At 36.9% G+C, this 12129-nt stretch overlaps 1 protein-coding gene across 9 annotated transcripts; it reads left to right on the top strand.

Annotated features, from left to right (window-relative positions):
* Positions 1-3266: 3266 nt before the first annotated feature.
* EMB1687 (ribonuclease P family protein / Rpp14 family protein) lies at positions 3267-11890 on the top strand. Of its 9 annotated transcripts, none has more exons than XR_016104807.1 (5): positions 3267-3569; positions 8703-8889; positions 9002-9139; positions 10443-10651; positions 11395-11890. XR_016104807.1 is itself a non-coding variant. In XM_088963675.1 (4 exons), the coding sequence occupies exons 2-4, from the start codon at positions 8712-8714 to the stop codon at positions 10589-10591; spliced, it is 465 nt and encodes a 154-aa protein (XP_088819801.1). In that variant the 5' UTR covers positions 3268-3569; positions 8708-8711; the 3' UTR covers positions 10592-10852. The 9 variants fall into 9 exon arrangements, 1 of the variants encoding a protein (XP_088819801.1); XR_016104808.1 differs by having other exon boundaries at positions 3268-3569; positions 8708-8889; positions 11467-11890; XR_016104806.1 differs by having other exon boundaries at positions 3268-3569; positions 8708-8889.
* The last annotated feature ends 239 nt before the right edge of the window (positions 11891-12129 follow it).

The following is a 12129-nucleotide window of genomic DNA, read 5'->3' as shown; positions in this document are numbered from 1 at the left end:
TTTAGTGCATTCTGTCATTTAGGAGGTGTTCTATAACGTAGATGAGAAATTGGGTAGTGTGTTTTCATCCACACCACACCCCAACAAGGTAGTTGTTCTACACCATGGACAAAAATGTGTAGACTGATCCACACCACACCTCCATGGGCATTCTGCAAGGTGTGGCATATTTCAATTTGCACATTGTATTTGATTCCGTGCATCTCAGCTATAACATTTGAGATAATCTATGTCGTTAATCATTAAAAATAATATTATTTTCTATAATATACACAATAGAAAAATATTAGTAAATTGCTAAGGATTTTAATAGTTAATAAAAATAATATTAGTAATAATTAATAATATTAAATAACAAATAATGATGTTAATATTAATTAAAAATGAGTAGTAATATTAATGATAATTGATAGTATTAACAAAAAATTTAATAATATTTAATAATAATTAGCAATAACAATAACAATTAATATTAATAAAAGTAATATTTGAAGCTGAAAATTTAATAAAATAATATCAATATTAATTAATAAACATGAGTAGTAGTGGTGAGTGGTTCAAATAGAGAAGAGTAATATAGCATGGGAATAAACAAAGGATGAATACTTACTAGTTACCATTTAGTGGTTGGAGGAGTGGTGAGTGGTTCAAACTAGGTTTGTTAGTAATACCCGAAAATCTAAGGCTTGATCTAGCATCCAATCCGATTATCTTAGATTCAAATGATGTATTTATTTAGTCGGATTGGATTCAGATGTTAAAATCTACATCCAATTAATAATTGGATTGGACTCGGATGTGACCCCATCCGATCTGATTAAAATATGAAACCAATCATTATAATATTTATTAATTTTAATATATAAATTTTATATAATTATATTTAAAATTATAAAAATATATTCTATATATTATATTATATGAATTTATATATAATAATTTAGTATGTTATATTTATATTATTTTATTATATATAAAGTTAAAAAATAAATAAATATTATTTTTTGGTATTTTAGAAAATTTATAGCAAAATCGAATTAAATCTAGATCCGATCCGAGTCCGTTAGGATTTGAATTCAAATCCAAGCCAATTGGATTCAAATGTAAGTTATGAATAATCAGATTGAATGTGGGCTTTGTTGCATCTGATCTGAGTCCAATCCGATTACAACCATAGTTCAAATAAAGAAGAATAGCAATGATGAGTAGAGAAGAATAACAATGAGCTCACAAAGAAGTGTTGCAATAGTAAAAAGAAAAGAGGTCTTATACTAGGGTTAAACATCCATGTGAAGTATGGGATCATTATTCCATATGCAAAATGGTATGGCGTAGATGCTTCCATGAGATAAACTTGTGGATGAGAAAATGGGCTATGGTGTGGATCAATCCATAAGATAGTGTGGACTACCGACCGAACACATGGCATTGAGGTGGTGTGGGTTGAAATTGAATATATCGTTGCCAATCCACTCCACCTTAATCAAGGGTAAGCAGGTATTTGTTGCATGGTAAAAATTCAATGGATTTTTGTGTAAATTAGAGTACAAGGCATCTTTGTCATTGACCCCATATTAAATAGGGGTATTTATATTTATCCTAATCATAAAACCCTCCTTTATAGTTTCACTTTAGCAAAAACATCCCTTCTATTTTTGAAAAATTTAACAAATACCTCCCTTTTCATCAAAGATCAAGAAGGAAAACATTAAAGAAATGATCATTTTTCTCAAAATACCTATTTTACCCTTTTACAAATTAATGTGCATATGTTTTTACTAAAATAGCCCTATTGCTCAAACACTATTCATCTTCTTCCTTACATGCATAGTTGCAGAATGGCAGTGCACTCCACAATAATCCACTTGAACATTGTTCATCTTCTTCAATTGCTTCACCATTAAAGCATTCATGGAGTCTTGCACGAGAAATCTATAGGTTCTTCTCACGGAGTCTCACACGAGAAATATGTAGGTCCTTCCTCTCCCTCTGGATCCAAAGCAAAATTCGCCCGCCAACTATGGAAACAAAAATAGAGTGCTTCTGGGTTTTTGCTCTCGTTGCAAAAATGCAGTGCTTGTTTAATAGTAGCTCTTCTTTACTGGGCTTACCTAGGTGGACCTACCTGGGGAAGGTACTAGTGGAAGAAAGGAACTAGAGCCAAGCCAATACCAAGGCCGAGAGGATTCCCTATGTTTGGAAGCATGAATATTATGGTTGGCCTCGTGCACCACCGGTTGGCAGCAATGTGGAGCTAGTCAGCTCATGGTTTTCAATCTCGGAGAAACTCATGTCATTGTCACTTGTAACCCTGACGTAGCAAAAGAAATCTTGAACATCTCTAGCTTTGTTGATCGTCTTGTGAGTCAACTTATAGTCTGATGTTCAATTGAGCCATTGGACTCACTCCTTACGACATTTACTGGAGAACGCTTCAAAAAATTGCTGACACCCATCTTTTCTGCCCAAAACAAATCAACGGGTTTGAAGAGCAGAGGTTCCGAATCACTAATCAGATGGTAAAATTTCTTTAACGTTTTCTGTCTTGGTCATTGATGGAAGGGCGAAGTAGTTGAAGAACCTATAGATTTTTCATGAGACGAAGCTATAGATTTCTCGTGCGAGACTTCATGAACGCTTTAATGGCGAAGCTGCTGAATAAGATGAATATTGTTTGAGCAGATTATGGAGTGTACTGCCATTCTGGCGCTGTGCATCATGAGAAAGAAGATGAACTATACTCGAGCAGATTACGGAATTGCTGAAATAGGGTTATTTTAATAAAAGCAGATGCACATTAATTCATAAAAAGTAAAATAGGTATTTTGAAAAATATCATCTTTTTAATGTTTTCCGTCATGGTCATTGACGGAAGGGAGGTATTTGTTAATTTTTTTGAAAAAGAGGGAAGGTTAACTATAGAAGAAGTTTATGTATTTTACCCTTTAGATTATTATCAAAAAAACCTATTTGTACTACTATATCCACCATTTCTATTTGTGGATCAATTAACGTCATTGGAAATGGCTTAGGGTGTGATGCACATTATTTTTTTTTTAAAATAGCAAAGAGGTTTTTGCTAAAGTGAAACTATAGAAGAAGTTTATGTATTTTACCCTTTAGATTATTATAAAAAAAAACCCGTTTGTACTGTATCCACCAATTCTATTTGTGGATCAATTAACTTTAATGGAAACGGGTTGGGTGAGGTTGACTCGAGTGTACCCATTTGGGTTAATATTTAACATTGGTTGGGTCGAGGGTTTAAGGGTCCCTGTTCAGGGTTCAAACTAAGGATCGAGGTTTCCTCATGCTATCCTCTGCCATTCTTCACCATTTTCAGGTCGAAGGTTTCTCCGCCATTCTCTGCCATTCTCAGAGGTTGACGTAGGGTTCGAAGATTTCTCCGCCACTATCCTCCACTCTCAAACTCTCACGGTTCACCTCTCCCGTTCTAGCGAAGGATAGACATTGTTCCGCATCTTCATCGCCTCAGACGTCGTTTGGTGTTTGTTCTGTTCATTCTCCCTCTTGAATCAATCATATCTGTTCCATATCTCCGTTCTGAGGTGTGTTAATTTCACGGTTTCCATTGTTTGTGGTTATTTTTAGTTCTATCTCACAGTAATGGGATGCGTAAATAGATTTTATAAGCTGCTGTATTTCAAACCATCTATTTCTTAGTTCCAGAAAGCTTTTCATCCTTCTGTGGTCCAAGTATTTCAATCTTCAAAATTTTAATTTGATTGTGTAGTAGGAATTAACATTCATTTCTACTAATCTTTCTGTGGATTAAAATCAAATATTATGGATTATTTGACAGTGAAATTCCAAGATGATTGTTAGACATATTCCTTTGTACTGTAGAAATAATGATTCTTCAGATGATAATGTTGTTTATGCTTTTCCGCATATACACTTAGATATTAAACTAGGCAATTGATGAATAAAAATGTTGTTTGATGGATATTGGAATCAAGTTTAACATACTTCACCATGAGTTTTACCAAACATCATGTTAAAATATGTTGTTCCACAAGAGATCAAATCAGCCCCCCACAACGTCCCGCAGCACATCCCTGCCGTGTATTGGGAACATCTCCTGATGATGACATTATCATTTCTGGTATTATCATCTGGAGATGTTCCCAATACACGGCAGAGATGTGCTGTGGGATATTGTGGGGGGCTGATTTGAACTTGTTTCACAATTGATAATTTTTCTGGATTTCCTATGATTCTGAAATACATGTAGTATATAAACCAGAAAATATCTTTCCCAGAGTCCAGAACATTTCTCGGAATCAACCTGTCAACAACAGTTGTGCTAGTAATGACACTGCTCATTTTGAAAATTCCTAGAGTCTAGAACTTTTCTTGGTCTCAGCCAGTCATCAATAGCTATGCTAGTAGTGATGCTTTAGTCATTTTGAAAGGTTCCCTGAGTCCAGAACATCTCTTGGACTCATCCGGTGAACACTAGTTTGTGCTAGAAGAAATGTACTAGTCATTTTGATAGATTCCCAGAGTCCAGAACATCTCTCGGGCTCATCCCGTCAACACTAGTTGTTCTGGTAGCAGTGTTTTAGTCATTTTGAAAGATTCCCAAAGTCCAGAAATCTCTCGGACTCATCCCATCAACAGTAGTTTGTGCTAGTAACAATACTCTAGTCATATTGATAGATCCCCAGAGTCCAGAACATCTCTCGGACTCATCCCATCAACACTAGTTGTTCTAGTAGCAATGCTCGTTATAAAACTTTGTTCCATTAACTTCAATCTATTCAATTCCTTCCCTTGCCTATGCTTCTTTATAAAAACCAATTTTTTCCTGTTCCTCCCCCGAACTATCCTCATCCCCACTTGCTACCTTCCTTGGAATTTTCTCTTCCTCTTCCCCTCCATCTCCTTCCAACCTCTCCATACCTTCCTCCCTTCTGCCAGCGAGTACTGAGCCAGACCCTTCCCTGAATCCTTCGTCCAACTGTTACAGAACTTTGCCATCAGTAGTAGACCCAGATTCCTCCTTGCGAGCTTCCATCCACAGGGAAGCTTCAATGGAAGTTGCAATCCTGGCAAGGTAGGAATTCCCATCAGCAAAAATATCCAGTTCCACGCTGCTGAGCGAAGGTCAAAGGTAAACAGTCCATCTGATTGGGCGTTACAGATGCTGAATGAAGTTATGTCTCCTGCATTTTCAATTACTCGTCATGCCTCCAGGTAATGGAACCCGTCGCCTCATGGCTCCATGTTTCAAAACATTGGGTGGCATATATACCTCCTACTCCCTTACTCTTGGATTTCTAAAAAGAAACTTGACAGGCTAGACCTAGTTGAAATCCACCATAGCAGAGCTAAGATCAGTTTTTTTTCCCTTTCTTTTTCTTTTTTCATAAGAGCTAAGAGCAGTTTAACAAGGTATAAGAGGAGGGTCAGGTGAGTGATGGTATGTGATTCTCTGAAACAATCAAAGTCTAAGATAGTCTTGCTCCAAGAAACTAAGCTGGAGAGTCTTGATGCTGCTACGGTTCGAAGTATCTGGGGGGAGGGTCAGGTCAGATGGGAGGCCTTGGCTGCTTCTGGTAGTGCCGGTGGTATTGTGAGCCTTTGGGACCCTACTTTCTGTTCTCTGGTTTCCAGCAGAATTGGTAACTTCTCAATCTAAGGCTGAAATTACAAGATGGAAAGCTTATTCAAGTTACAAATGTTTATGGTCCTGTTGACTCAAATCTTCGGGCGGCTTTTTGGGAGGAATTAACAGACTTGAGAGATCCTCAGAATTATCCTTGGGTAATCAGGGGTGACTTTAATGCTACTATTTCGGTGGATGAGAAGAATACAAGGGATAGAAGAACTAGCTTGATGAACATGTTTGCTGGCTTCATTAATAGTATGGAGTTAATGGATGTTCCAATTCAGGGTAATAGATTCACTTGGACTAATAATCAATCAGTCCCAACTCTGTTTAGGCTGGACAGGTTTTTGGTACCCTCAAACTGGGATGAATTTTTTCCTGATTTCAGGCAGCTTACCCTTCCTAGACCGGTGTCCAACCACAGTCCTATTCAGCTTGTGTGTTTCAAGTGATTCATATCGTCAAGTGTACCCTTGAGACATTCAAATCCCCTTTTAAATTTGAAAAATCTTATCCCTTTAATCAGATATGTGTGGAATGAGTTGCAGGTGGAGGGTTCTAGCTTTTTTGTTATGGCATCAAAACTTAAAGCCATCATGGGTAAGTTAAAAAATTTAGAGCATGGAGAAGAATATGAAGTTGGATACTGAAAAAAAGGCTTTGTTGAGCACCATTGTCAAGATTGACAGAGCTGAAGAGGCGGGTCCCTTGACTGAAGATCTGAGACTTAAGAGGTCAATTGCAAAACTCAGATATGATAAGATGGCAGTAGAGGAGGAGATGAAGTGGAGACATAGAGCTAAATCTATTTGGTTCAAATGGGGTGATTAAAATACAAAGTTCTTTCATAAAATGGCAAATGCTTGTGCTAGGATCTCTTCGATCAGTAATTTGGTGTGGGAGGACAGGAGTGGTGAGTCTAGCTCCGAGGTTAAATCTTTAGCTACTTCTTTTTATAAGAACCTTTATAAAGAGAGATGGGTTCAGAGAGCTTTCCCTTTCGAGCTACATTTCAATAAACTAAATGAAGAGCAGAATTTCTGGATTGAGAGACCATTTACAGAAGAGGAAATTAAGGATGCAGTAAAGAAGTTGGAAAGTGATAAGTCATCGGGACTGGATGGGTTTTCTAATTTATTTTATTTAAAATGCTGGGATATTGTGAATAATGATTTGATGCAGGTGTTCTAGGCATTTCATACTAATGCCTCATTTCAAAGGTCTGAATGCAACTTTCATCACTTTCATTCCAAAAATTGAGGGGGCTGTCAATATAAAGGATTTTAGGCCCATTAGTCTCTTGCACAGTTTTTACAAAATCTTGACTAAAGTTTTTGTAGAAAGGAAGAAATGTGTGTTAGGCAGTGTTATTTCTTGCAACCAAAGTGCTTGGGGCTAAATGTACTTCCTTTGAGACTTGGGTTCTAGTGATTGAGAGAATGGAGAGGAAATTGGCATCTTGGAAAGCTAAATATCTGTCTTTTGGGGGGAGAGTAACATTGATAAAGAGCACTCTCTCTAACCTCCCTACTTATTTCCTTTCCCTCTTCCCTGTTCCAATCAAAGTTGCAAATAGATTGGAGCAAATACAGAGGAACTTTCTTTGGAGAGGCTGGGAGGAGGAAAAGAAAGTTCATATTGTAAACTGGGACCAAGTGCGTCTTCCTAAGGATGTTGGTGGGTTGGAAATAAGAAAATTGAAGATGTTCAACTCTGCTCTCCTTTGTAAATGGCTTTGGAGATTTGCAAATGAAAGGAATGCATGGTGGAAAAAGCTTATCGTGGATAAATATGGGGTGGATTGGGGTGGTTGGAGGTCCAAGGGTCCTATTGCAAGAGGAATAAGTTCCATTTGGACAGGTATCTTGAAGATCTCTACTCTTATTTGAGGAAGGAATCGGTTATAAATTGGGAAATGGGGAAAGAATTAAATTTATGAAAGACTCTTGGTGCTCTGAAGCGTGTCTGAAAGATGCCTTTCCTCTCTTGTATCAAATTTCTGTAAATCAGGAACCCTCGGTTGCTGAGAATTTCATTGTTTCAGGTAGCTCTAGTAGTTGGAATCTGCTTTGTAGGAGAAGCCTCTTTGATTGGGAAGTTGAAGAGTATGTGAATCTGCTGGGCTTGCTTCATAATCAGAAGGTTGACTTGAACAAGGAGGATGCTTGGAGGTGGAAATGGGAAGCTGATGGTTGGTTCACTTTAAAGTCTATGTTCAGTAAGTTGATAAGTTCAGGTCATGTCAACTTTCCGGCTAGGCAAGGAACACTAATAGTCCTTCTAAAGTGAAGTTTCTGATCTGGACAGTGGCTTTAAATAAGTGTCTAACCAGAATTAATTTAATGAAACAGGGCATCTGGGTTATGGACATGTCATGTGGCTTGTGTGGTAGGTCAGCAGAAACTATTGAGCATCTTTCTATGCATTGCCCAGTTTTGGCTTATATTTGGAGGCATTTCCTTCAGGCCTTGGAAGTCAGTTGGGTAATGCCAACTTTTATGATGGATCTGCTGTATTGTTGGAGAATTGAGGGTCTTAGCAAGAAAGGAACCTTGGTTTGGAACACTGTTCCAACTGCGGTACTTTGGACTATCTGGACTGAAAGAAACAACAGAACTTTTCAGGGTAAAGCTAAATCTCCAGAGGAAATGGTGCAGAAAGCTGTGGGCAAATTACTGTCTTGGGTGTCGGTAACGGAGGAATTTAAAAATCAGAACATGCGATTGTTGTTTAGTTCTCAGTCTTGGATGCATTTGTAATCTGAGGTGTTTCTATGCAGCTTCTTTTTTGCCTAGGCTCCTTTGTACTGTTAGTTGAATTAATAAAATACCTTACCTTTTACAAAAAAAAAAAAAGTAATAATATTAGCAGGTAGCATAATTTCGATCAGCTAATCATGAAAGGGGATTCAAATGTGTACCTGGTTGGTTAACCATTCATGAATTCATGGTTTGAAATGCCATCATATATCTGGATGCCATTTCTATCAATGCATCCAAAAAATGCACGTCTTATTCTTGCATTCAGTATCCTATTTATCTAACATATTGTTCTTTTCCTGTGAAAGTGAAGAATCATGGTGGGATTCAAAAATAGATACATGGTAATGGAGGTTTTCTTAGATCCAAACAGAGAGCTTCTGCGTAATGATCCTATTATCATCACTCAACTTAATATTTCCAAGGCAATCAATGAAAGCATTCTTGTAAACTTTGGAGAGTGTGGACTAGCTTCATCAATTGGATCATTCCAGGGTAATATTTGGGATTCAGTCCTGAATCAGTTGTAGTCTAGATGTTAGACATTGACATTGACTTCCAGTAGTAGTTACTTTCATTCAATCTCTAACTAGCAATCTACATGCAGTTAAATATGTCAACCCTATAACCAAGCTGTGCATCATAAGAGCTTCACGTGAGGAATACCGAAAAGTATGGTCTGCAATGACCATGGTCAGGCTTATCGGAAATTGCCCTGTTCTGTTTAACTTGCTTAACTTGAGTGGTGAGTAGATAGTGCAGAACTCTTGAAGATACTCTGTTCCCTATCTAGCTTTTTATGATTCAACTTTTCAAGTTAAAGTAACTCCCTCTGCTTACTAGAAGTTCTAATATATTGAGACGGGTAATTATGTCTTGAAGCATTTCCTAGTCAGAACTTCCACTAAATGTATGAAAGTGGTTTTGTTAATTATCCAGGGAATAACCTACCAAATGTTGTGACTTGATTTTCATAATAAGAAATAATTATCTATTAGTTTGTGTAATTACAATAAAATCAATTAGTATTTAGTTTTAAAATCACTTATTTAAACATTTCTCAATAGAGTTGTCTTTAACTTCTTTAGCTGGTAATGTTTTGTGGAGCTGCTAATGGAATTTTTCTAACCATCTGTTATATTTTCAAAGTTGCATTGCTCCATGAGTCTTTATTCTTTTTTTGGGTCATTTAGTTTCACGCATTTACTAAAACCTACCCTCTAGTTTGTGTATTACCCATAGTTTGCAAGTGCTTTACTTAATTGACCTTCTTTCTGGAAGAGTTTGTATTTCCAACTGAAAATGGTCCTGGGTTTTTTATTTGAAAAATACCCCGTAGTAGTTCTCATATCAACCTTTTAGAAACAAAACCTTCACTCCACGTAATAACTTGGTCTGGAGAAAGTGTGGTGTGTGTGTGATATGAGAACTACTAGGGTTGTCTTAAGAGGTTATGTGGCTATTCTTAGATGGAAATACAAACAGTTCCTAACGAAAGGTTGATCAAGTAACATGGTTGTAGGCTATGGAGGTGTTTTAGTAATATGCAAACTACAGGGTAGGCTTTAGTAAATAGATGAAACCATAGGTAGGGTCTAAGTAAATGAGCATTTTTTTAACTTCTACCTTTTTGATTTACAAGACAAGATTACATTCCTGACATTTTCTGAAGGTGATAAAGGACAGTTTTCCATGACTGGTAGGAAAATGATTTCTCTTCATTTGTTTGTGTAAGAAAATGTTATTGTATTATTGATTTTAGAAAATATTTTGAATGTATGTAAAATGTCAAATTTCCTGAATTCAAAAATATTTTCCTTTGTTATTTTTTTAATTTTTTTTTCTTTTCTGTGTAGGAGAAAGTGAGTATTGACATGCACGTTTGAGTCCTGAAATACATAATTGTCTTCTTAGTTTGCATTATAATTTGTTGGTTCAACTAATTTCTTTGAATGAAAATGGTGCTTGATATATCGATAGAATAAGTGGGTTTATTTTTATATATATTTTGTCTTCATGAATTAATATTTCTTGTCTGTTTATTTCAGGAAGCATTAAAGCTTGTAAAAATGCTGCCTTGAAATGTGATGAAGCAAAGTTTGAACAGTATAAGCTTGTGGCAGGAGATCAGCTTACACCAGAGATCACTCAGCAAATGCATAATTGTCTTGAGAGGATCAAAATATTGGAGCACTGATCAAATTCTGGGCGATATTTTACACAGCCCACTCTGTGTTGCTACTGCATAGACATTTTTGTAAGTTGCCTTAGTCCCTTGTTTAAGATTCTATATTAAAAAAAAGGGAAATCTGCATTTCCTCTCCATCTTAGTTATGACAAATAGATATATATGCTGTTGTAAAATGCATGCCCCATTTTAGATGCCTAGCACCGGGGAAAGAATCAATCTGAAAACCCTCAGACTGCACACTTTATTGTGCCTAATTTTTTGCCTGCATATATGGTTTCCTTGTGCCTAATTTATTTCCTACTTTATGGTCCATTGAAATCCTTTTTCTTGCTCGGATGAAGCAAATATTGAAGGCATATTGCTCAAAGGATAGCACATGTTACAGGCAAATCATGTTTGACTCGACTAAGATTCTCAGCCTGATGTCCATTCCTCTTATAAAATGATTTTCCCAACCCCTTTTGGATCATTCGATCTGATCCAATTTTTTCCTAGAGAAAAAAGAAATTTTATCCTACGTGTGAATAATTCTTGTAGTAAAACACACGGAGAGCTAGGTATAAGTTAAAAAAAGAAGCTCGAGGTGAGAGCTGTTGATCAATGCCTGAAAGACAACCACCTCTGTCTCTCCATGTTATTCACCAAAAGTTGCTCTCCGGCTATTTGAGGTCTCTAGGAGATGTTTAAGCCCTCTATTCACATGGACACAGTTGAAACCTGAAGCTGCTTGTCAGGGGTTTATGAAATAAATTAGGTATGGGGTCTCACTTCTACGTGTTTTAAAAAAACCAATTTTGTGCTGCATGTAGGAGATATGCTCATTACTTTTTACAGGTCCTATAGACATTAGGTCCTTTGTTAAGACCCCCACCCCCTGGTAGACGGCAGGTTTATGGGCGCATACAAGGATTCTTAGGTGGGGAGATTGCAGAGCACTCTCAAAGCCCCGACTGCGACAAAACAGACCAAGAGGAATTGGTGACAATGGTTTACAAGTGAATCCTCATCCAGCATTCTGGGTTGCGTCTCACTCTCAAGTCGTAAACAGAAAAGAAGCCTCTTTTGTATCCAGGCTTATTGAGTTCCTAACTTCCAATGGTAGCGGTAAACTGGGCCTAGGTTTAGCCCTGAAGCATCTGGGCATGTAAAATAATAAATAAATAAATAAATTTTACTAGGTTACCTCTTGGATGTAATGCTTGAATCTGATATTGTTTTTGCATTTTAATTTTTTTGAAGCCCCTTTGAAAGGATTGATAAATTAGGGGGGTGTTGACCATGATAATTTGTTTTTGAAAGCTAAAACAGCTGCCGCGTAAGCAAAATCATAATTTAGGGGTTATTACTTGTTAGTTCTATTTTTGTCTGGGTGCCATTAAGCACCCATGATGGGGTTTGGATTCTGGATCTATATTTTCGTCGTCGTTCATTTTGGCCTTTCGCCCAATATTTTATCTCAGTCCAGACTAAAAATCAGAATTCTCGGTATCATGGTTTACTGGTTAACCCGATGGTCAGCCCGTTCTTGGTTTTCACGACAGACT

This window comes from Nelumbo lutea, chromosome 1 (assembly GCF_056320005.1).
Source record: "Nelumbo lutea isolate HS-2025 chromosome 1, American lotus-T2T, whole genome shotgun sequence".
NCBI classification, from domain to species: Eukaryota; Viridiplantae; Streptophyta; class Magnoliopsida; order Proteales; family Nelumbonaceae; genus Nelumbo; species Nelumbo lutea.
Note: the sequence above shows the minus strand (reverse complement) of the source record. Positions and strands in the feature narration are given on the sequence as shown.

Bases quoted from the DNA above. Each gene is read 5' to 3' on its own strand.
- EMB1687 (XM_088963675.1), top strand. From the start codon at position 8,712: ATGGTGGGATTCAAAAATAGATACATGGTAATGGAGGTTTTCTTAGAT. The intron at 8,890-9,001 runs GTAATATTTGGG...ATCTACATGCAG, and splicing joins ATCAATTGGATCATTCCAGG to TTAAATATGTCAACCCTATA. The intron at 9,140-10,442 runs GTGAGTAGATAG...TGTTTATTTCAG, and splicing joins TAACTTGCTTAACTTGAGTG to GAAGCATTAAAGCTTGTAAA.